Below are 25,745 nucleotides of genomic sequence, written 5' to 3' on the forward strand. Positions count from 1 at the left end.
GGTCGTCACATCTGCGCCCCACCTCCTGCGTCCCAGCCTGCCGATTGTTTGTCTATTTCTGGGATTGTGTGATTAGAATCCAGATGTGTGCGACTGTGTCTGGCATCAGTGGCAGCCTGTGGTGCTGGCGGGGGGAGAGGGGAGGTGCGGGGGGTTGTGGGGAGGGTTGGTCTAATCCATCTGCCTGCGCCAGCTACAATCAGGTGTTGGGGGAGGAGGGGAGAGGAATAGAATGGGGAAGGAGGAGAGGGATGAGAGAGGAGATGGAGGCAGAGAGGGAGGAGAAAGGAGGGGAGGAGAGGAGACGGAGGGGAGGGGAGGAGGGGAGAGGAGAGGGAGGTCTCTGGTCATGAGTGAGGGGAGAGGAGAGGAGGTTTCTGGTCAGGGAGTGGGGAGAGGGGGAGAAAGTAGAGGGAGATTTTGTCCAAGACTGAGGAGAGTAGGAGAGTAGGAGGAGATATCTGCATTACAGGGAAGAACGGAGGAGAGGAGGAGGAAGGATGAGTTATTTTCAACAGCGCAGTGTGGAGGAGAGAGGGAATACCTTTCCAGCAGTGAGGAGAAGCGGAGACCGGAGAAGGAGATGTCAGCGCCTGGCTTTTGCCCCGAGGGTGTGTGCCCCACAGGGCTGAGCTTGGTAAGCGTGTTAATGCCGGGGACCCTGGAGCCCTGGGAACACGCCATCCAGGCTGGTGAATAGAGCCCCGGCCCTCCTGTGTGCTTAGTGTGCAGCTGTCAGAGGAGGAGGAGGAGGAGGAGGAGGAGGAGGAGGACGTTTTGGGGCGAGGAGTGGTGGTGGGGTGGATGGGGGGTTGAAGGTAAACAAACAAAACCTGGGAAACCGTGTCCAGGAACTAATGCCCTCTCTTTATGGATTTTGGGTGACATGCTGTTGGTGCTGTCCACTTAACGGCCAGTTGATTCACCCCACATCGCTTCCATTTTACTGTACAGCGTATCCCCCCCCACCGAAACCTAGCCTAGCCCACCAACCCTGCACCGCACCAAACACACGCACACACACACACACACACACACACACACACACACACACACACACACACACACACACACACACACTCACTCTAATAGAGACAGAAACACACACATGTCTACACACACACACACACACACACACACACACACACACACACTGCGAAACACATGCAACACACGCAACAGACGGACAGACAGACAGACTGACTGACTGACACACTCACATCTGCCTTCTCTTTGCTCCCTCATGCCGCCTTTCAGGAAATGGTGGGTTTTTTGTGCGTCACCCAATGTAAGGCCATTCGCCTTACATAGAGAGGCATCACACCAGAAAATGATTGAAAGGACAGTCAATGAAAGGCAGTTATTTCAAAGAGAAACGTCTGATGCACATGTACAAATAAGAATCTCAAACGGCTTTGTCTCCAACAGCTCTGGTTCCTGATAATAAGTGAGTTGGCTCAGTGGGTTGGATGGAGACCGAGACAATTTTGTTGCTTATTGATTTTGTTTATTTCTGTTGACACACTGCCACAGATGATCAATCAGTTTGTGCTGGATCTTGTCATCTCGTATTCAGTTTGTGTATGTCAATTACCAATTGTTGATAATTATTGCCTTAACGGACCTGATATCGGTTTATTGCCTCGTAAGATCTATTGTCTTTGCCTGATGCAATTATGTTCCGATAATTACGGCGGCATTTCAGAGACAATGTCCTCTAAGAAAAGCTGCGATCTTCTTCCTGGCTTTGCTTTCCTTCCTGGTGCGGCTTTACGCAGTCGTTGCTCTGAGTGAATTGTGCTCTTTTTTCTTTCGCCTTTGTTTTGTGTTTTTCGCAGAGAAAAACAATAAGGAAAAAGATAATTAATTACTGTTCTCAGGACGCTTCAGAAGGCTTTATAAGCGTGCCATTTGACTAACACAGAATGACTTATACTGCCACATCCCACCTTTGAGCAGCATGTGGACTGGAACAGTTCCCCTTCTGTCTTTCACAGTCGCAGGTCCCCCATTTCCCAGAATCCTCCTTACCTCCCCCGGAAAGGTAAGGAGGCAAAAAAATACTTTCCTTCTCCCCTATGCTGGCGCCCCAGTGGTTGGCTGTGGGTTAAACTTACGACCTTGCCAGTATTTTAAGTGGATCCAGGTTAGACACACACAATTAGACCAACCAAACAGCGGGTCCACAGAGAGACGGTTCTGTCTGTCTGCGGGCCCCCGGCCAATCTGAAAACATCTCGGCTGCACCGCCGGGACTGCTGGGAGTTCAGAGCGGTGGACAATCGCCCCAGCCACATTTTCCGTTCCTGTGACTGTTGGGTCGTGGTCCAACCTTGCTTTCGCACTGCCACCCCTTGGCAGCAGTCTTCGGCTTTAACACCCGCCATATTGGTGAAGGATGGGATTCGGCTTGACAGTTTGTGGGCATTTATGATGACAGATATCATTTTCTTTTATGTAGCTTTTCTTTTTTGTCAGTTAATATCCATTTGATGGATCTGGGGAAGGGTGGAGGGATAGCTGGTGGTGGTGGACTGAGACAGTGCATGCGTGGGGAAGGAGCCACGAGAACCACGAGAGTGAGTTGAACGGTAGCTGTTATTCCGATTATATTGATAGGATCTGTGAATGACTCTTGGCATGTCACCATGACGATCCGTACAGGGTCTTCGCTGCATACGGTTTTGAAGTAGAGTGGAGTCGATGCACTGACCTCATGAGGTTGATTCTCAAATGATTCATGAAACCAAATCATCAAACAATAACGACTGAAATAACATGGAAAGAAGTGTTTAGTGATCACAATCTTATCTGAAAATAGCCCTCTGAATCAAAGGTTATAACAGGGAAAGAAGTATAAATATTAGCAAAGTTTTGTTTGATTTGAGACACAGAGAGAAGTAAAATGTGTGAGAGGGAGAGTATAGGAGTAAACAAACTAAATTGAAATTGCTCCATCCGAAACGGAAGCTGGTATTAGTTTTCTTCAGCTAACAAACTTCAGTTCAACCTTTTTTTTGTTAATATTTCTCTAAGCAGACAACCCACTGATGCTGAATGTTAAATGTAATTCTAACTTCCTCTCTGTGCTTGTCAATGTTTTCTTGCGCTCATACTCTGTGTTGCCAACTTGAGGTGATTCTATTCCCGGAGTAACAGTGCTCACAGTTTTTCTCACGAGGAAATCCCCTGCATCCGAGATTCGGACTGAATCTGCAATTCAGATTTGCTTGTTGGCATGATTCACATATGCCAACACAGAAGACAATGGTTAAAATAACACTCTTTCAACAATAAAACACAAAATGTGACAATATATTACACATAGCCTGTACATACAAAAAGAGTGGTTGCCGTGAGAACGCATGGACACATTCTGTTTAAATCAAGGGCTGTTTCCCAATGTGAAGGAAGCATGCTCAACGGCCGCCCTTTTAAGGATGCTACGTCATAGAACGCAGGCAAGCACTGTTCCAATGTTGAGAACCCTCGGAAATTTGCGCACTTTTCGTGTCCTTTTTTTTTGAGAATTCCGAGATTTTTCAAGGAAGCCAAAATCCCCACAATCCTTTGCGTTCACTCGCTGCGCAGGGTATTTAAAAATTGCGGATGGAAAGCAATACACATTGCTTTACACAAGTGAAGTTATTTGAACGTTTTCAGAAATATTTTGTGCCGTATTGCTTTTTATAGATGAATCATGTAAATGCAAAAAATTAAGCTTAAAGACATGTGTGATTTTTTTCAAATGGTTTTTGCAACGTAATGATAGGCTATATTTTGCATGGATTGATTTGTTTTAATATGCACGTAGCTGGTGTTTAAACAAACTACTGTCGCCAGTCACAATTTCAACAATTAAAATATTACAATATTTACCACTGGAGCAGTATTTAAAAGTAGAAGCGGAAGCGCTTCCACACTAGCAAGTCGTTCCAAACTCTCAACGCTACAAACGCTAGGCAGCACTCTAGCCAGTGCTCTAGCCTCATCTCCATAGGCCGCGACTCGCAAGGAAGCAAGGCTGCAGCTTCACATTGGGAAACAGCCAGTACAGAAGCAACCAACAGAAGTACATTGCCGCAAGCGCAAACGATTGCAAGAAAAACAGTAGCACTCGCCTTTTTGTGATTGGTCATTTGTTTATCAAGGGATGTAGTCGCTCATGCTTGAGCACGGCGGTGGGCTGTTATATAGTGATGCAGCGACAGAGCAGGATTTGTCCTAGTTGTGAAACATTTATGCGAAAGAAATGTACTGAATGTTATGTCTGTGCCGAGTCTGATCAATCCGGGAGAATTAGCGAGCCTAGCTCTGATGATCCTGAACGTCAATGGTTGTTTTGTATGTACTGTCATCTTCCCTCTAACTTTGATTTGAGTACAATAAAAGTCAAACTTGCACCTATATTCACTTTCATCCATCATTACTTTTTCAGAAAGCCATAAGATACTTTTCTCATCATTAGTTTTCCATTGCTCCGAGCCACAACAACTTTAACTTATGAGTAAGACGTTTGCCTCAACTGGTAAATGACCCAACCCACTCACAGACCTAATTTTAGGTTTGTGTGTCATCGTCTCCGAGCTGCAACAGATATGAAGTGCTCTTCTGCATAGTGAGTAGGTGTCGCTTCTAAATCAGCATTGTTTCCGACCCGATAAAGAAAAGCCACTTTACTCCACCCCCAACCGCCCATCTGCTCCCCATCAGGACCGTTAAAAAAACAATGTTCTCTGGGAGAGGCTTAACCAGAGATTTGTGTCTCTCTCCCAGGCAGCGTGCACAGTAATGTATACGCTGTCGTCTGCGGAAATACGCTGTCGTCTGCGAAAGAGTTAAGGAAACGTCTGTTCAAAGGACGACCGTTTTGTGTGTTTTGTTGACAACATTGCAAGCTAACCCATCCAGGTACCTTTGGCATTCCATTGAAAGAAAGTCGTTCTGAAAATGTGTATTTAGCAAAGCAATTTCAATTTTCAACAGCACATGCCACATAATATGAGGAAATTGACCCCTAACAGAAAAGCGGCAACTCGCTTTTTTCTGAGGGTATACGAGAAAATCTCTGGAACGCGTCACGGCCAGTATCTCACCTCCGTGCTCAAGGCCTGTGTGCAACCGCTCACAATGGACCACCCTTGAATTTCAATTAGGCTTATTAGCTATCGACATTAGCTATACTGAATGATGGATAACTAGGCCCTGGTGGAGCGACACTTTTTTTGTCCGGCCTCCGTGTCCTTGAGACTCCTTCCTCGCCGTGCGTTGTTGCACAGCCGCTCTTATTTATTCCTCCTCCTCCTCCTCGTCCACTCGGCTGTTGACACACAGCCAACACCGCCCCGCCGATGTAGGCCATCTGCAGATCAGCATTCTGCTAACCTGTGTTGCAATGTATGGATTTTAGTGTCAATCCAAGACTCACAATTGGGCCGCGTAACTCCAGCTTGTGTGCGTTGTGTGTGTGTGTGTGTGTGTGCGTATATGATACAGTCTCTCAGAATGAGCTTGTTTCTCATTGCAAGCTGGTTTCCCAGGGTGTGTCATTTAATTTGTTTCTTGGCTTTGCTTCAGCTGAACATTGTCCCGACTTTTTGCCTGAATGCTTGGAGGTGTGTGTGAAAGTAGCAACCTCGTTTCTCTCTCTCTCGCTCTCGCTCTCTCTCACCCGACTTCCCCCCCCTATGTGGTTTCTGAGATAAGATCTGCGATACCCACAGCCTTGCGAGCAAGGCTGCCATTTTGTAGTGTCACCCCCCTCCTATGTGTTGTGTCCCCCAAATGTATGTATAGTCGTTCTATCTCCCAGGATCTGCGAGTGTTTTCCCCCCGGCTAAACCTAGTTAACTCTCTCCTTGGTGCTGCTCGGGGGACTCTGGGCTTTTTAGGATTGGCCCTGGTCTGCCAGATAAGTGGATAAGTCTGTAAGCTACTTTCCAATTGATTGTGTGTTTGTGTTTGTGTGTTTGTGTTTGTGTTTGTGTGTGCGTGTGCGTGTGTGTGTGTGTGTGTGTTTGCGAAAGAGCGAGTGTGTGATGGTATGGGATTGTTTGTTGGTGAGTGGTTGTGTGTGTGTGTGTGTGTGTGTGTGTGTGTGTGTGTGGGTGTGTGTGTGTGTGTGAGAGAGATAGTGGGTGTGTGTTTCTAGTTGTGTGTTTGTGATGGTATGGGATTGTTTGTCGGCGTGTGCGTGTGTGTGTGTGTGTGTGAGAGAGAAAGTGTTTGTCTGTTAGATCCACTCTCATTCTAGATATCGCAGCCCATTGTGTCAATGAAAAGCTTTGCAAGCTATGGTGCTCAGGGGCTCTGACAGCACTTCTATGGACCCAGAGAGCAATGGGTTGAGAGGCAAGCAGACAAAGATTTCTAGCAAAATACTCCTCGGTCTCCATTGTACAGACAGAAAGTCCATAAAGGTGATTTTGCTTCGAAATGAATAATATTCATATATTTAAAAAATGCTGTTCAATTTACACACTGTTCTCAACAGTATGTAATTGATAGTTTTGATCTTTTTTTGTGTGTACACATTCATGTTTCCTCTCTTTCGCTCTCTTTCTCTCTCTCTCGCTGACACACACACACACACACACACACACACACACACACACACACACACACACACACACACACACACACATACACACACACACACACACACACACACACACACACACACACACACACACACACACATATACACACATTACACTCATACACAGGCTGCACAAAAAAGCTTCCTGTGATCTAAAAGGCTTTACAAAACGAGGGAGCAATTACTCTTGATTATCACGCACCCCCCCCCCCCACACCCAACACCCAACACACACACACACACACCGCATTCCCATGCACTTTCCACATGCACACTCCTCCGTCTTCACCAAGTGTGTATACTTCCTCTCTCTGAGTGGATTTGCATACCAGGGTTTGATGTGCCTCGCTGTTTACATCTCACATCTCCAAGCCTGACCCACTTGCTCCGAACGTTTTGTGGCTATTAAAAGCTGGCCTCCATCTTGATATTTCTCCGGCGTGCGGCTGTGTCGCAGGTGCTCTTCTAATTGCTGCAAAATTGCATAGAAGAACTTGAATAGAAGATGTGTGCACCCCTTGTAAATTAGCTGAACAGCGTGCGCCAATTCTTTCCCCCAAGATTTTTTCTTTTTCAAGGAGTTTGTACATTAGAGAGAGGAGACAGCTCGCTTTTAGGTTCTGAAAATAGGTCTCCTTGTGTGGTATCCTATTTGAGAGTCTTCACTGGAATATGAAGGGAGGAAGGTGTGTTTTGGGGTGCTGCATGGATTATTAAAATAATACTTGATCTCCATTTCTAAAATTCCCTGTTAGATTTCAGGAGAATGATATTGTTCTAATTCCGCCGTTCAACCGTAGTACTCTGTAACGCATTACCCAGTGGGAGGGGTTCACCCGTGTTACTGAACAGGCAGCCTTTTTTAATGCCCCACATATACCCAGGTGCTTGTTGGTCATGTTTTATTTAATGGGAAAGCTACCCTAGCGCCTCACACCTGGCCACAGGTGTCCGGTTCCACAGCTGAGCTCAGACGACAGCAGGCTGCTGGGAAACCCTAGAGTGATGAGTGAGGCTGGTGCGGTGTCATGGTCCCTCTGTCCCCTTCCTCTCTCTGTCATTATGTTTGTGTCTTTCTCTCTGTATGTCTCTCTATCTCTCTGTCTCATCTTTCTCTGAAATTCCTCTTTGGTTTATATTATGGAAATGCTAGATCAAAATAAATAAAAGGTTGTTTGATTAATCACCTGTTTGGACTAGCCAAAATGGCTATTTGCTTTAGGAGAAAACACAAATTGGAAGGAAGTCAAAATTTAGCGGCTATTATTTAGAGCCTAGTGACATGCTTAAAATTGGAACATAAAAATTATATGCAACAATGGACAACCTTGATACATTCAGAAACATATGGTACTGGATAATGATTGGTTTTCTTTGGCAAAGGCGTGCAACAATTTTCCGTAGCTTATGAAGAGGGAAAAGTTTAAGTCTTCACAAACATGAGTGTAAAATAAAGCTGTTTTTAAAAGTTGTAAAAGTCATTGTCTCTCTGTGTTTGTTTCGCTCTCTCTGTCTGTGTCTCTCTCTCTGTGTCTGTCTCCGTGTCTCCCTGTCTGTCTCTCTGTCGTCTCTGATGACAACCCCAGGTAAGCCGACACACCTTCCAGCACTGGGTCTGCTTACATTTCCCAACTGAGTCTAAAGATTAAAAGGGATGAGATGGTGGACTTATAATGGATAGATAAAGCGAATATCAAGCTCGGATATTTTCAGACATAAGAGAACACTCACTGTGTTTTGAAAAGACGCGGCCTCTTCATCCACTCTAAAAATGCCGTACCAACTCTGGTCCAACTCTGGAAAAGTTGGACCATTGACGTCATTCTCCAACTTCTCCTCTTCCTAATTGCTTCTTTGTAATAGGTTAAAATCCTCACTTTTTTCTCTGCATGCTGTTCATGTCAAAACCACTTCCAACAACAAGCTGTGACATTTTTCCTCGCCCAGAGAAAAGAGAGGTTTTGTTTTGCTGTTGATTCCACTGTTCCATGTCAAAATTGTAAAAGCCTTCGTCTCCGACCAGTGAGCAATGAGGAGGAGGAGGAGTAAACTCTTATTTTCTGACTCTCTTCTATTTCCCTCTACTGAGTTTGATCCCCCCTCCTCCTCCTCTGTCTCTCTCTCTTAGAATCTCCGCTCCATTCTCCTAACACCAGAGTGCTTTTTAATCTGTGTTCTCACACTACTGTTTCTTCTTCTTCTCCTCTTCTCTTCCCTCTCTCCTCCATGATGTGTCTTCTCTGCTTCCCCCCGGCTCCACTAACCCTTGACCCCTTCAGGCTGGCAGTTTGAGGGTAAGAGGGCTCAACATCCATGTTGTGTCCACCTCCGTTGTTCTCTGATGTTATTACTTTGTGTCCATCTTAAGCCTCCGCCTCTCGCTGTCCCCATCCCCCCTGTTTGCCTCCTCCCTTTCCCTCTCTTTGTCTTTCTCTCGCCATCACTCACTTTCTCCCCCCTCTCTCTCAATCTTTCTTTCCTTCTCTCTCTCATTCTGTCATTCACTCTCTCCCGCTCTCTCTCTCTCTCTCTCTCTCTCTCTCTCTCTCTCTCTCTCTCTCTCTCTCTCTCTCTCTCTCTCTCTCTCTCTCTCTCATTATCTCCCTTGCTCCCTTTGTCTTCCTTCAGTGTTTACTCCCCTCGTCGTCTCCATCGCTCCCTGTCCCTTTCCCTTTACAGATCAAGGTTACGCTGTCAGTGCCTTGCCTTCCTCACCTCCGTCTCCACCTTTCCTCTCCTGTCCGCAGCAGCCATCGCCCACACACATCACAAAAAGCCATGAGCTCAACCGCACTCAACACTCACACATGCCTATATACCTGTCCGTCTGGTTGCTGCAGCGCAGTGGTTCTGTCTGTCTAGTGCTCTGCGTGGCTCCCACACCCCTACCCGGCCTCCCACATACAGTATGTGATGTTGCTGTTCCTCTCATCGTACAAGCGCCCCCCCCCTGCCCCCCCCCCCCCCAACATCCGCCCATCCCACCCCATAACGCACGCTTGTCTGAGTCTGTGTCACGGCATGTGTCAGAGTGCAATATTGTCACTCTCTTTGAATCTCTGTCATCGTTCAAAGGAGACGTGACAGCTCAGGATGGGTGATCAGACATGACTGGCTGCGATACGGGCGCTTTATTTTATCGTTTAATTTCATGTATTATTTCCTGGATTGATTCATCAGTTTTGACAGAGGAGTTGTATGGTTCCTGTTCTGTGGTTGGTGTTGTTTATGTATTCACGACAGTATTGTCGTTAGCTGTGTGTGCACGTGCAAGGGGGATGTTTAGGATCTTGGTGTATTGGTGTTATCAGTATCAGTTATCATTATGAATAAATAATTAGTAAGACTGTTAAGTTCACTTTACCTTGTCAATCAAAGGCTGCCTTTGGAACATGAGTGATGAGCATGCAGGTTATTCTAGTACTATTGAAGGTTTGTACATGCTGATGTACTATTGTGTATTATTGTCCCTGATGCCCCTGTGTATTCCTCTTTTTCTTCTTCTCCTCTGGGCGGGCGCAGAGTGTAAGCTGTCCCGTGGTGGGCCTCCCGCCACCTTCGTGACTATCGATGAAGAAAGCCCCAACGGTAGGTCAAACCCTCCTGCAGGCTGCTCTCCGTCCTCCTTTGTGTGTTTCACAGCGTCTTACAATGCAATACATATATTTTTAGGCTTCTCCATGGCCAAGGTGCATTTTAATGAACACAACCCCATCTATCACCACTTCCTCCAACAAATACACAGTATCTGAATGTGAACTCTGCTGTCTCGATCCGTTTGGGTATTTATTACTGGGTCCTTTGGCAGACACTTTTACTTTCCAAAGTGACAGGGACACCTGCTCAAAGAGCAGCTAGGGGTAAGGGCATCTGGCTCAAGGCTGCCTACGGGTTGGACTGCAGACATTTGGTATCGAACCCGGTACCTTTTCAGCGTTATCAATAGCAGAACGTAAACGATTGGCGGTGTGGACCTTGCCGATGCAAATGGCGTGCTCGCTCGTTTTCTCTCACTGCCGGCGGTTAATCCAGACATTATGCGCTCCATCGGAACAACAGCCCTGTGTTTCACCGTGATTAATTTGGCACGACGTGCAGGGCCTTTGTGTACGAGCAGTGTGCGTGGGTGTGCATGTGTATGTGCGTTAAGTAGCAGGTGAGGCAGTAGGTGGTGCCACCCAGGGCCTCATTCATTAGATGTCTACCTCCCACCCCCCCAGCCCGTCCCTCTCCCCTCCCCTCCCCCTCCCCCCCCCCCCCCCCCCCCACGTTTAAGTCCTTCCCTCCCGTGCTGCACCGGCCTGGCCTGGACAGCGCCTGATGGATTTGTGCTGCGGTGTGTGGCCACTGCGGTGTGCGTGCTGCGCTGCGTGTTCTGAGGAGGTGCTCGGCTCCGGTCCGGGGCCCCACCTCCACTGAGGCCCCCGGTGACCTTTTGACCCCCTGGCAGAGATAACTTGGTCGTTGCTACTCCTGTGCGCTATCTGTGCCCATGGGCTCTCCTCTCCATGAGTCATTCCTCCCTCCCTCCTCACGCTCCATCCCTGCCTCAGCTTTGCTATCTTTTTTTATTTATGGGGATGAATCTGTTTGTGTGTGTGTGTGTGTGTGTGTGTGTGTGTGTGTGTGTGTGTGTGTGTGTGTGTGTGTGTGTGTGTATGAACCTTTTGTGTATGTGTATCTATATGCATGTCATGGTTTCCGTGATGTTTTATCTGTGTGTGCATGCATGTGTGTGAATCTACTGTATGCATACTATATCTGTGTGTGTGTGTGTGTGTGTGTGTGTGTGTGTGTGTGTGTGTGTGTGTGTGTGTGTGTGTGTGTGTGTGTGTGTGTGTGTATCAGCCACCTGTATCAGCCACCATAGGTAGCATGAGAATCTGGAGGCAAAGATGTTTTGTTTATCCTTAAGTGTTCAGTGTTTAATAACTTAATTTATCATGCAGGCCTTGCAGAGGCTTGTAGCTTGGTGAACCTGTCACATTATCAGTATTTCTTCGAAAAATGTTTGGTTCTTTTTTCCCCTCTTTGTAAATGTGGATCCAAATAAAAGCATTTAAATGTGTACATGTGTGTGTGTGTGTGTGTGTGTGTGTGTGTGTGTGTGTGTGTGTGTGTGTGTGTGTGTGTGTGTGTGTGTGTGTGTGTGTGTGTGTATGTGTGGGGGGGTGCGCGTGGTGTATGTGCAGTGTTCGTGTTGACGGGCCCCTGCAGGTATCCGGGCTGGGGGTCCCATGGGGCCCTAATGAGCAGAGGCTCACTGGAGGGAGCAGCCGCTTGTTTGGTCAATGAGTGTTTAATCATCACACACGCACGCACGCACGCACGCACACGCACACGCACACACACACACTATCTGCTGAGCCGCTGCATGCTCAAGGCTCTGACACTTTTTATATGGGTGTATGTGTGTGAGTGATTTATTGAGTGTGTGTGTGTGTGTGTTCATATAGCTCTGTTTGTGTATTTGTATGAATACATAACATTAGTTTTGACTAGTTACACATTTTCACAGGGATCTCCATTAGGGCTGCTGGATTATGGAAAAAATCATAATCACGATTATTTTGGTCATTATTGAAATCTCGATTATTCAAATTATTATTTTGGAGTTTGAAAACATATACATTTACAGATACATTTTTTCATAATTTCTCTCCAAAAGAAATTTCCCCTTAAAAAAATACACAAAATGGTCAAATAGAAAACAATGTCCAGATATGTATCCAGCTGTTCTGCAATTTCTATAAACAAAAAACAAAAACAAAAATCGTTTCAACTCGATTATATTAGTTTGGTGATCGTTTCACACAAAAATCGAAATCGCGATCAAAATTCGATTAATCGCCCAGCCCTAATCTCCATCCACAGAGTATAATTGTGCTCTCTCTCTGTGTGTGTGTGTGTGTGTGTGTGTGTGTGTGTGTGTGTGTGTGTGTGTGTGTGTGTGTGTGTGTGTGTGTGTGTGTGTGTGTGTACTTTGGGTGTGTTCTCTGATGGATTGCATTGCAGAAGGAGCACAGCGAAGGTTGCCAGGGCTGTTATCCTGACTCCCCACGTCCCACTCCCCACGCTGGGCGTGCTGTTGTGTGTGTGTGTGTGTGTTTGGGGGGCATTTCTAGTTAATCTCCCCCACACAATCCTCATTTACCTGGGATATGAGACTCTCTTGGCTGCGACAGCCTCTTCTTATTTATCCATTTGTGATGAAGTGGTGCAGCAGCACCGTCCTCCCCCTCGTGGTAATGAAATGTAAAATAGGCAAACCCGTCCGTTATTGACCAAAGCAATTATCCACCACAATGTGCTCCATCACGTTCCCCATCTGGAGGGAGACGGGAAACCATACAAACCACGCTCGGTAATGGGATTCCTCGTCTTTCAGCGACACGGCCGCATCTCTCGTACGTGTATTGTCTGTCGTATTCAGGTGCATCGAGAGATGGAAATACAAACAAACATACCCCCCCGCTTTGCACCCATCGCCCCCGCCCCGACTACCAGTCTGTGTGGTTCTGTTTGGTCTGGGTCAAAAGAAACTGATCAAAAAACTAAAAATCCCTCCTCCTTGCTTGTTTCCTTTCTGGACTGGTCGAAGAACAAATTCAGCTCCACTCAACATAATGTTAGCTTCCTGAATGGAGAGCGACACAGGAAGACATAGGTGGGCGAGCAAACATCAAAACATTTCCAACTGTTATGCATACGACTGTTGCATCCCTTTATGTTTTTCTCCCGGCTTTCGAATTTCCGTTTGCTTCGGGGTAAGACAGGGTTAGACCTTGGTAAACACATAGAGTGATAGACAGATAGAAATGTATCCAGATAGAAGGATGACTGTCATATAGTTTGTAGAGAGAGAGAGATGTATTGAGATAGATAGATGGATATCAAAGTATACATACCAGAGATAGACTGACAGACAGACATTTGGACAGACAGACAGACAGACAGACAGATAGGTAGATAGATAGATGGATATCATAAAAAGTATATATAGATAGAGATACATAGATAGATTAACAGGGGGACAGAGAGGAAGATAGATAGATGAATAGCATAAATAGCACATATAGCTAGATAGAGATATAAAGTTAAATGGACAGACAGATAGGTAGATAGATACATAACATTTGAGGTCTAAGAGGGCTTATCGGGGTACGCACTAAGGTGTCCACCAGGGAATCGCGAGTCAGCAGCTCAAATGGAGCGTCACATGTTTAATTTATCAAGGTTGCTGTGGCTCACGCACGCTGCCTGACAGGTGGCAGACACCACACATATAAACCTGGAGTATTACATCTCGGAGAGAGAGAGAAAGAGAGAGAGTGAGAGAGAGAGAGAGGAAAACAAAGAAAACTGTTTTCGAGAACAAGTGCCACCTGCAATTAATTGGATTGGTTTGTTTTGGCTATACAGTGAATGAATGTGTGTGGACACAAAGAGATGTAGGCTTTATCCTGGCCCTCATCAGGGAGTTAGGGCGCTAATGAGTCGTAGGCGTTAGGGAAGTTAGGTAATTTCTCTCCAAATCAACACATACACCACACCACACACACACACACACAGAAATTACCACAGGCAGTGAGGCAGGAGTAGCCGTACATATGAATGTGTCTGCTTCCTTGGATTTTGGCCGGTTTCCATTGTCAAGCTTCCCGCTCTCAAAGAGGGAATTTGTCATTTTTATGTGTCAACTTATGGGCTGCATTCCAATGGTTTTGGAACAGCGATTTCTCTCGCCCACTCTTCCCAATGTTCTCCCTTATCACCATTGTTCCCACTGTCCCCAGGCATAGTGGGCGAGGGATGCAGCAAAGGGTGGCCGCTGAAACGGCTTCAGCCCGTTGATACGTCAATGTCTCCGACAAAGGACGTGCTTTGGATAATTTCCCCGACTGTGTAATTAGATATACGGCCCTAATGCAAGTCTGAAGGTTGTCATTGGTTTGGATCATCATTAGTCAACGTTTCCTGTAATGACTCTGAAGCAGCTGTCTCATTTCCACACTGCTGTCCTTTCCCCCTGCTTGACCACTAAATGATACTGCTTGTCTGCTCAAGAGTATAATGAACGAGTGATGGGAAGGGCTCAGAGGAAGGCAGGACTTTTTCGGATAATAATGTGTAAGACATGCCAATCAATGTAGCAAAACATAGTAATACCACATGGATAACTGCCTCTTCCATCCTGATCCCGGGTCAAATCCTGTCCCAGAGGACAGTACCTGCGCTCTCTCTCTCTCTCTTGACCCTTGACCTCCAACATGGGAGGCATTGCTCTGCATCTGGATGCCGTTTCCCAAACCATGCAATAACACACTTTTTATACTTCTTTTATACTTCTTTTATACTTAGCAGAATAGGTGAATAACCCCAACCATTAGTAACTGCACAGTATGCCAAATAAGTATATTTCTCATGACAGCAAGGGCAAGTGTGTGCCAATCAGAAGGCAAACTGTTTTGACAAATAGTTTGTGGTGGATTGATTAGCGATGTGGGCAACAGGGGAAACAGAATGAACCAGTGTCCTTGGAATAATTCAATAGAATACAAAAATACTACAAGATTGGATTGTAATACAAGATTGGATGTTTTTCTATGTATTTATGTTATTATCATATTACATTTTCTATTATCTTGTATCATCTTATATTATTGAATGATCTATGATCTAAATTATATTATATAATTATAAGACACAATTCTCCTTGTTGTGCTTCTTCTTTCGTAGACAATGTGGCTCAGACCTTTGTCATCAGTCATTGGATACTGCATCATAACAAAACAATAGTCTGTTTGAACAGGGATGGAGAGAGATGGAGAGAGAGACAGTGAAAGTAAGATACATGAACAGAGAGTCAGAGTCAGCCACAGAGAGACAAGACTGAACAACAGAGAGTGAGATAGAGAGACCGGCCACACACACACACACCCACACACACACACACACACACACACACACACACATAGATATAGAGACAGAGACACATCAACACAGAGCGAGGGAGAAAGGGACACACACACATACAGAGAGATACAGTGACAGATGGAGTCAGACACAGAAGCTTCTTTCACATATGACCTCCGTCTTTTTTCCGCATTTGTGGAGCAGGAGGTTCGACCGTGAGGGTCGTTTACACTCACATTCACACTTGACGCCCGAAATGCGGACATCGGTGTCGCTCAGACATCAGTAGAATCTCCAGATGGTTTAGGGGGGCGGGCATGCAAGGGGTGGGGTATGACGTAGGGTCTAAATTCTCAAGAGCCGGGACATGACATAGTATAATTGCGGCCGCTGTCACGTTGGTTTGTTGTTGTTTGACTGCAGACAGCATGGAAGCAGAACGGGCAGAACTCACTGCGATCTTCTTAACTGTTGTTGCAGCGATACATCAGATATTTCGTTGCATCCACAACATCTGAGGCATCGATGAAAGATTGGAGCATGAGCTAGAAACCAATAAAAGAAACGATGAATAATAAAGGCGTTGCGAACGACTGCGTTACCGGAGAAAGAGATAATTAATAAGCCTTACCATGGGCAAAAGCGCCGGTATCCGTAACCTCTTCTTATAAGTTATACCTTAACATCTCGCATTGGTAAGGTTGGTCTGAAGTAGGGCTGAGCGATTAATTGCATTTGCGATAATATCGCAATATGACAAAACAAGATTTTCGAACCGCAAAGGCTGCGATTTGATTGGTCACGTGACTTGCGAGTGAGCCGAGCGGAGCAAAGCAGTGCAGGCAGGGAGAGACGCTGAGCTTTAACCTGCTGCACAATGGCCTCAGGCTCGTCAGAAGAGCGCACAGCTGAAAGTTTGGTACCAAAGAGGGGCGGCACATCAGTTGTGTGAAATTATTTTGGCTATAAAAAAGATGATGCTGCGCAACTGTCCCGCATTTCGATCGCAGCCTCGTCGGCTTGAAAAAAAACCCACCTCAGCGCACCAAATCAGCCGGCCGAGACCTCGCTAAAGTGGTGGTCTCGGTTCACTTGAGATGTGAAAGCGAACACACCTCGGTCCGATCCAGTTCTAAAAAGCATACGCCTCTTTGGACGTAACAGGCACCTGCTCAGCCGCGCGCATTATGGGAATTATTTTTTGATTAGCGGTAACAGCCAGGGACGTGCACAGGAGTTTTGAGGGGCAGGTGCCGAATTGTTGACGGGGGGGGGGGGCAAACACACATAAAAATGCAGATGCATTTAACACATTGAGCACCAGGATGAGGGAGAAGGAGTTCGAAAATAAATCTGATATTTTTTATTATGAAACAGATAGATTTATTACTTGTGTTCGTTGAAAAATACATGAGATGAGGACCTTGAAAGAATAATCGCATATTAAATCGCAATATTGAGGGGAAAAAATCGCAATTAGATTATTTTCCAAAATCGTTCAGCCCTAGTCTGAAGCACTCGTAGAACCTTCTTAGCTCTACCGTAGTGATGATTCAGCTCCTGCAGTCTCCGCCACTGTACAGTAACCTTTAGAAATCCCCGTTGCGCATGTTCATTCCAAGTTCGCGTCCGTAGCCAATTGAGACCAAATGAAACGGCATGTTTGAATTGAGGATATTGTCTTGGCTGTTCTTTATTTTGGGCTGTAGGTACAGTGGGCAAGGTCAGCTCGACTCGCTTCCAATAAAAAAAAAAATTCAAAAACAAAAAAGGTCCTCAGGGGAGTGGGATACGTCTGTGGAAGCTGTGGGAGATATTAGAATATGGGAGTGCGTCCTAAACGGCTAATGAGAGAAGCTGTGCCCACGTGGCGTTTCGCCTCGCCCACCAAGGAATCATTATGCACTCGGCCTCCAAAATTAATTCAGTCCCTCTCGCCGTTTCGCCGTCCCCTACTTGCCATTAGTTCTGCCCTCTGTCCACTACATCTAGCCGCCATTTAGCCACCGTTTTGGGCTCCTTCTACGTGGCTACCCTCCGTCGGTTTCTTCTTCGACTTTTATCCTCTGTTTTTACAGCGACGTCCACTGTTTCCCCGTTTCCCTGTGAAGATGTATCCTCGTTCACACACACACGCACACCGTCAATTACCCTCAGCACTCTCGTTAGTTTTTTTACGTTAATTGATGCAAGACTCAGCCCATCTATTTCTATTTTCCCCTACCTGACAAACCTTTCATGTGAAACCTCCGACACAAATGTTCCAATCAAAGCACATTAAAAGCTAGCTCTGCTCTCCTTATCATTTTCTCATTAAAATTCTATTTTCGATCCCAAACAAACGGGTGCAAGGATTATGTCAGAGCTGTAAGACTTAACTGAGAAATCATTTCTCAAAGTGCCAATTTAATGTAAAGTGTGTGTTGTGTCTGTTGTGTGTGTATGTGTATGTCCATATACACTTGACGAGTCTTTGTGTAAGTGGTGACAAAAGAGCAGTGTGTGTGTGTGTGTGTGTGTGTGTGCGTGTGCGTGCCCCAATTAGGAAAGCTTTCAGAAATATTTGTATATTTACATATATATATTATTATATTAAATTGCACTCTCTCACCTTCTCAGGCACACACAAAAACACAGACACACAAACCCTATACAGTCACATACAGAATATGAACCCGTACACCACATGCGCACACACAGACCTATACACTTCACAACCACCACCCCCCCCGCCTCCCTCACAGACACACACACACACACACACACACACACACACACACACACACACACACACACACACACACACACACACACAAAACACACAAACCCATACAGCAGGCATATTGCAAATTGTGTGAAATGACTGCAAGGACAGCAGTATATAATTAGAGAGGGTCTGAAAGGGCAGGATTAGTGCATGGCACCTGCTCCTCCTGGATTACAGGGCTGCTGAGGTGCACACATGCAACACCACACTGCTGCCGATTACTCCCCGCAATTACACTCCAGGGTGCACATATGCTAGATATGAAAAGGGCTAAAAATACGTCAAACACACTCATACACTACATATACTGATTACCAGGTAGCTTTCACTGACTGTTGTTGGTCAGGCTTTGTGCTGTTTGGACACCAGCTCAAACAGCTCTCCAAAAATATTATTCAATGGGATCTTTCCCTTTAAGGTTTATAATGATAAGGATATTTCTATGGGAGGGTTTTAATCATGTTCCCAACAAGAAGTTGAAGTCAGCCATCTTGGTAATTGACCAAATATTGAAGAACCACCAGGCAACCAGCTGTTATTTTCCACACCAAGATGGTGGCTTGGAATGTAGTTGACATCATGTGAAACCCTCCTTTACAGTCCTGTGCAAATCTCTCCATTCCGTTGTGTATATTGTGTACACGTTATCCGGTAATTTGAATTTTCAGCTGGTAATGAGATTACCAAACATTCATTTAGTAATTTCCTATGCACATTGATTTGCCTAAATCACCACATTAGTCTGCGTAGACAATGAAAAGATTGGCCACTGCATTTAATGACTGCATTTCATTCCCTAATTCATAATACCACATTGCAGGAAAATCATATTCAGTGTAGCCTTTCCATGGTTCCCAATACCAACTCTGGCATGCCAATTTCATTATGCAAGATTAGAATCCTGTACACACAATCAGCCAGATTGAAATCTAGCTGATTGCATACAGGATATGCACAGATGTGTATTAACATGCTGATGTATTAGGTCATGCCTCCCTGCCTAGTGACTCAATTACTGACCTTGAAGCTTTTGTTGTTTCCTAGATGCACCTCTTGAATTTAGAACCAAAAAAACACAACAAAAAAAGGATAATAAAATACTTGAATGAAAAACAGTGAATATTGTGCATTCTCCCTACACCACCGCCTTACAACTGTTGAAGGACTAACCACTGATCTTCGGCTCAGACATTCCTTGACAAACCCAAGCTTATATCTAACAGCAAAGAAAAGCTTCAAATAAGGTAATAATTAAATGCAAAAATATGAAATTTGTGTTTTTCAAATTAAGCATGCACTTCCCCCACTTCCCCGCAATATCTCTAGCCAGACCCAAGCTTATATCGAGTATCATAAATCACCCACAGAATTTAAAACACAAAAATAACACAATTAAATAATAATGAACAATCATATCATCATATAGGTCTCCCACCACCTTATACATAGATAGTACATATAGTCCTTAATTATACCTTACGCCTAGATGTACCCCTGGAATGTCAAATGGGCCAGAAAAATACCTTCCAAAGACTAACATCTCCACCTCATCAGGCTTGGCGGCTGTAGATTTTAATAACGAGCTACTGAGGAGAATGACAAGTTATGCCTGCTGGGACGTGGTTAAGGGGCCGGGTCGAAGCTACAGCTGAGGGTAGCAGTAGCACCGCTAGCAGCCTTGATCTCTCTTCCCATAACTTACCAGAAGAATAATCCCTATAGTTCCTCAGTGGTTTAAAAATGAAATGGGGGGAGAAATACAAAAGATAATACTGACGAGATCAGACAGAGATCAGTTTTCTTTCAGTTTGTTCAGTTGTAAGTATGAAGGTTTGTTTTTGTTTATCTGTGTTTCAAGGGTTTTAATTGTTGGGAAATAGTGTTTCTGTTGACCTGAGTGTGAGAGAGCGATAGCAACATGGCAACTCTTAAGTAAATCAGAATGCTTTGAGTTACGCATTTGAAATAGCATCAGGGTTCCTTGGTGCTAGCAGCAAGATAAGGATTAGCATGGAGCTACATAAGTATGGAACTTAAAAAACCAAGCAAGTGTACATTGTTGAATTTAAATGTGCTATCTGCTTCATGGAAATAGAATGTAGTTTTATATTTAATAAGGGTTGGTGGCTTTAATTCGCTGCGGTTCTCTTGGGGTATCTGCAAGGTGAATGGGTTAAAAAGGGGGTCCACCTGAGGGAGCACTGAGTGGAGGCTGGGTTCACAGTAATTGAAAGGGCAGCTGTCTACTTTTTCCTATTCTCTTTATAAACATTGAGAAATCTGCACATGGGAGGCCAACTGCCACACAAATGATTGAATGTAGGATACTGGCTTGATAGGTTGGGCTATTTTCTTGCTATTTCTGAGCATGCAAATATATATTTCTTGCCCCCTATGGGTTGTACTTGTGTGATGACAGTATGCTGATAATAATGCCCTAAAAAACTGATTCCTCCTTAGTGTGGTCCAAAAAATGTATTTTAAAACCTACACTATGCAACAACAACAACATGTCTGCGATGTTTTTGCACTCTTGTATGTTGGTGACATTGTGAGAAAATACGCTGGGAATCAATAAGCACACAATGGCAACAATGGGCTAAGCAGGTTAACAATAGATCACCGCATGTTGTGCTCATTCTACGACTTCTGACCTCATGAATAAAATCTATGATTGCAATACAATGTTCTTGTGTGTGTATATATATATATATATATATATATATATATATATATGATTGAGATGATGAAATAGATATAGTATCAAATCCTCAAATCCGATATAGTATCAAATCCCTCATATATTATATGATAATATAACAGGATTTGATCCGAGGCAACTTACAGTAATACAGTGAGTGCATAAATGGTTGGCCCCTGTAGTCTGAAACCAATCTTTATTTTCGGTGGTGTTAAGGCCTTGCTATACCAACTCAGCCAGAGAGGACCCGTATTATTTTAATTGACTGGAGGCCAATTAGGTGAGTTTGTCTCTCGGATACACAAATGACCTGTTCAACCATTGAACAGTTTGGGTGTTTGTTGACAAAGTTTGCTACAATTATAAAGTGCAAGAAGTTTTATCCTCACTACTTCATGATGACTAATATGGGTAAAGATATTGTAAATGTTTATGGGGAGTATTTGCTGGTATCCTATGTTTTGTATCCTCTGCACAATCTCAAAGCTTTAGCTTGATTTAAAATGCTTTTCTGCAAGATTTTAAGGCTACATATTTACATTCCTGTCACAAAGCGTGAAGCTCGTAGTTCCACATCCAAGGGTGAATCTTACGCTGATGATACGGGCCCAAATTTAGCGGCTTAAACCAGGTTCTGAGGATTTGAGGGGAGAGAATACTAATGCACCAGTAACTGCTTTGTATATTCAAATGGAATAGGTGGATCCTGGCACAGCTGTTGACCGCATCTCTGCCTTATGAAGTGTTACTCATTCCTTCTTTACTCCTGCACTGCAGCTGCATCATTTGATTGACACCGAAACACAAATGGTTTCCTTTGAACTTAATATTATATTTTAGCATCATTTTTATTAATACTATAATTGCCTTTGCGATTAAAATGATGTGATTAAAAAAAAGATCTGAGACCCACTTCTATTCATGATCTTCATTGTGTTGATCAGATATCCAAGCCAACGTAAATAATATTGATGAAATTGAATCAATATTCATGTTTTAGGTCTCCCTATTAGTTTGGCAGGTATAACAAAGCAACATCTTACCCCATACCCTAGTTTTCCCTGGAACCTGCCCAGGTATGCCCCGTAGAGTAACACGTAAGGCAAGTGGAAATCGTAGGGCTAACGTGTAAAACAGCCGGGGTGCTCTGTTGTTTTGTCAGTGGGAATGCCCAAACAGAGGCTATGTGTGTTCACATCGGATCGCAGAGAGATATATATGATACATCTCCCTTCTGGTGTACCGTTTGTACCGTTGTTTGTAACAAGGGATTTTTAGCTGTGAATGGACAATGCACAGCGGGCACTTTGACAGTTGTGCATACTGGTGTTTGCTCTTCAGGTGCTCCATAATCTGAGGTTTTATACACATGTGCGTCAGTTTGGCTTGAAATGTGCTGGGGACAGAGACTCATTCGGAACTGCATTTTCAGAAATGAGGATGCACTCTTTTTTTTTTCTCTTTAGTGCAGGTAATGAAATGCAGGTAATGAAAGGAAATAATGAAAGACTAACAACCTCATACTAATGAATAAATGTATACAAAAAACTGATGTCCGACATGTTTTATGAAGAAAGCATTTCCAAAAAGCATTAAACATATGACCCACTATGTTCTACCATGGAACTAGCAACCTGGTCTGGTGCTTTCTACGTGTGTATTCAGGCTAAAATGACTTGATTGTCTGATGACTCATCATTGCATCACAGCCAAAGAGTATTGGTATTAATACCATATTCATTGTCCAAGCCAGTTTTTTTTTTACTGAATTCAACTCAAGTTTGTTTTTTTAAGTGGTGGGTACAAAATTAATCTTGACAAAAACTGATAGATACTCCCCAGCGTCCCCAGGGAAATCGACGCCAATGTTTGTACATAGTAAACATATAGGCCTATATAAAATATACATAGCATTATGAACAACAATGTATTATTAATCATGTCATTTGTTCATTTATCTTTATTAATGTCTGCAGCATTTCCCATGTTACTAAACATAATGTTATGACTTCACACCTTCATAAATTTGTCCTTTTATCATATGTGTTGGGTTTGATGGTGGTTGGGCATTGAAGCACCACATTTGAAGTTATAGCACACACCAGCCAAGTATATTAATATTTGTATATGTAAATATATCATCTGGTACCACAACACACACACGCACTCACACACACACACACACACACACACACACACACACACACACTGACTCACAAAAACATATGGCAAAAGCAGCAGCAGCAGAGTAAACAACCGATTCCCTTCTTTATGAGGTTGGGGAAAAACTCAGAAACTCCTGAAATCCATAAAAGCACAGGGAGTCTCAGCACCTTTACACTTTATTATAAATTGACTGGAGCAATTTGCCCTACTACACCCAAGTCAAATTGACTTTACCCTACCTGAGTAAGTGTTGGGAGAGGAGGGTTCTCCACCCCAATTCCTCACCGACCCTCCTCGCTCCCCAGACAAGTTGCCAAACTCCCCTGGGGGGGAACTTTGAGTTATTGTATGGAAAGGTTGGTTTCAGGGAGCAGTGGTGAGGATTTATTGGCAGGCTAGGCTGGCGTCAGTCGGTCTCTATCTCCGCCACTACGTCAATAACAGCAGGCATGGTGGCATCCTCTAGGTTTGCGTTAAAAATAGACAATATCTCCATTGTATATTTCGCAATGTGACCAAGGATGCTACATAATCAAGTTTTTCACTTTTTTTCACTCCATATTCGCTGCAGGCCTTTTTGCTTTTGAGGGAAGCTGTTCATCTTCTGGATGAGATAGATTGACTGGTGAACCCCCCTGCTCCAGCTGCTGTCTCTGCCTCAGTCACTGGAGATGGGTCTTTAGTTTAATCTGGGTGGGTGGAGGTCTTTTCTTTTCTCCCCTTGACACCATTGTCTTACACTAAACATAAAAACAGGAGCAGGATAGTGGTTAAGGGATTTATTGAGTGTAAAATGACTGCAAATTTGCCAGTCGTAGATTGTTTATTTACAGTATATTTGCAAGACCGTGTAATGCTATAGAATAACCACTGCTGCGAATTTCATAATTTCTGTGTGTTGATGAAAAATTCACCCTGCAAAAGTGTTTTATGGTGCTGTAATTTTGAGTAAAAAGAATAGTAAAAAACTGAAAAATATAAGTAACAACAATATTTATTGTGAAAAATAATAATTTGACAACTTTTTGCATGTATGTAAATTAGGGATGTAAACGGTTAATCGACTATCGGTTAATTGTCGAAAAGAATTTAATCGATTAAATTAAATTAATTGTAGGTTAACGCGGGATAACCGCGTTAACATACGGGGATAGGTTAATGCAGGATATCCGCGTTAACCTACGCCCGCGGGATTCTCGCGGGCGGCGAGAGACCCGTCACACAAACATGAGGCGGTCAAAACGGAGTGGAGTATGGGAGCATTTCAAACTAATTAATGATGACAAAGATGCTCAATGTAAACTCTGCGGTACTACGTTTAAGTTCAGCAGCTCTACGAGTTCGCTAAGATACCACCTTCAAAACCTGCATGCAGCCGTGTTGCAGGGAGGAAGTCCATCGCCTTCACAACCGACTATCGCCGCGGTGATGGGAAGGCGGAGGATTTGCGGCATGATCGAAAAAGATATGATGCCAATTAGCACCACTGACGGCGAGGGATTTCGGGAGTTAATACACTTCATGGAGCCAGGTTATAATATCCCTTCTCAAGCGACCGCAACTACCCGCCTGGAAGCACGCTTCTTATCTATCTTACTGTTACCTTTCTCAGAACAAGGGGGATTCTTAAGTGCTGCTGCTAATGTTTCAAGTTTTTTCTATATAAGTACTTTACCAGATAATTATATGTAGGCTTAATATTGTGTAGGCTAAGCCCATATTGTATAGATTTAAAATGTTATGTTGCTTAATGTTTCACATGCAACAGGTGAGCCAGTGCACCATTATTTTTTTTATGTATTTCAATTTTCTGTGCAGAATTTATTTTGGTTAAATGCCAGTATCTGTACCGTATTCCAACTGGTACAATAAAACATTAATTGAGGAATATAACGTGCATTTTTTATTCAGTATATAAGCAATATTTTGCTTTACTTTAAAGACACCATGAGAAATGTATGTTCTCAGGAAAAAAGCCACTTATCAGTTAATCGTTAATCGATCAATAAGGTCAATCAACTAACTAATGAATTAATCGATAATTTGCATCCCTAATGTAAATAAAAGTACAAAACATCTAAATCCCAAACTGTAAATATAAAACCTGTCCTCAAACAATCTGCAATAAATAAATTAAATTAAACAATAAGCCACAGAATAGGGATGAGGTATTCTAAGAGCCATCTACCCTGAGGAAGGTATCAAGAACATTTCAGGAAATTAATTGTTGGTGCATACTGCATAACACACATACATAACGGTGTACTTGGAAAACATGTTGAGTGAGCTGGACACATATGTGTCCAAGAAATTCAAAACTTTCAGTCTTTTTCTGGCCCTGTTGATACAAAAAAAGCATTTCACAAAAGTTCTGCACAATATTAATTCCTGGAATTCAAAAATGTGAAAAAAGCAATGTCAAAAGCAGCAACACAACAATATAGAACAATCTAATATTTTCAACAATCTGAAATTACTGTATTAGTCAATCTGAAATACAACACAAATCCTGGGATAAAAAATAATTGAGGAAAGAAGTAAGGACTAATGGCATTTTCGCGCTAATATTCTGTCGTGGATCGGTTCGACTCGGCGTG

At 43.8% G+C, this 25,745-nt stretch overlaps 1 protein-coding gene across 1 annotated transcript in view; it reads left to right on the forward strand.

The window, feature by feature from the left end:
• The window catches only part of LOC311350172 (protocadherin-15-like), a gene marked incomplete at its 5' end in the record, with an annotated part of 188,434 nt that overhangs the window by 12,900 nt on the left and 149,789 nt on the right, over nt 1–25,745 (forward strand). The window contains one exon of the mRNA XM_084470183.1: nt 10,121–10,186. Within this exon, the coding sequence (XP_084326309.1) occupies nt 10,121–10,186 (66 nt within the window). The remainder of the gene's footprint in view (nt 1–10,120; nt 10,187–25,745) is intronic.

This window comes from Micromesistius poutassou (assembly GCF_964030765.1).
Source record: "Micromesistius poutassou genome assembly, chromosome: 7".
NCBI classification, from domain to species: Eukaryota; Metazoa; Chordata; class Actinopteri; order Gadiformes; family Gadidae; genus Micromesistius; species Micromesistius poutassou.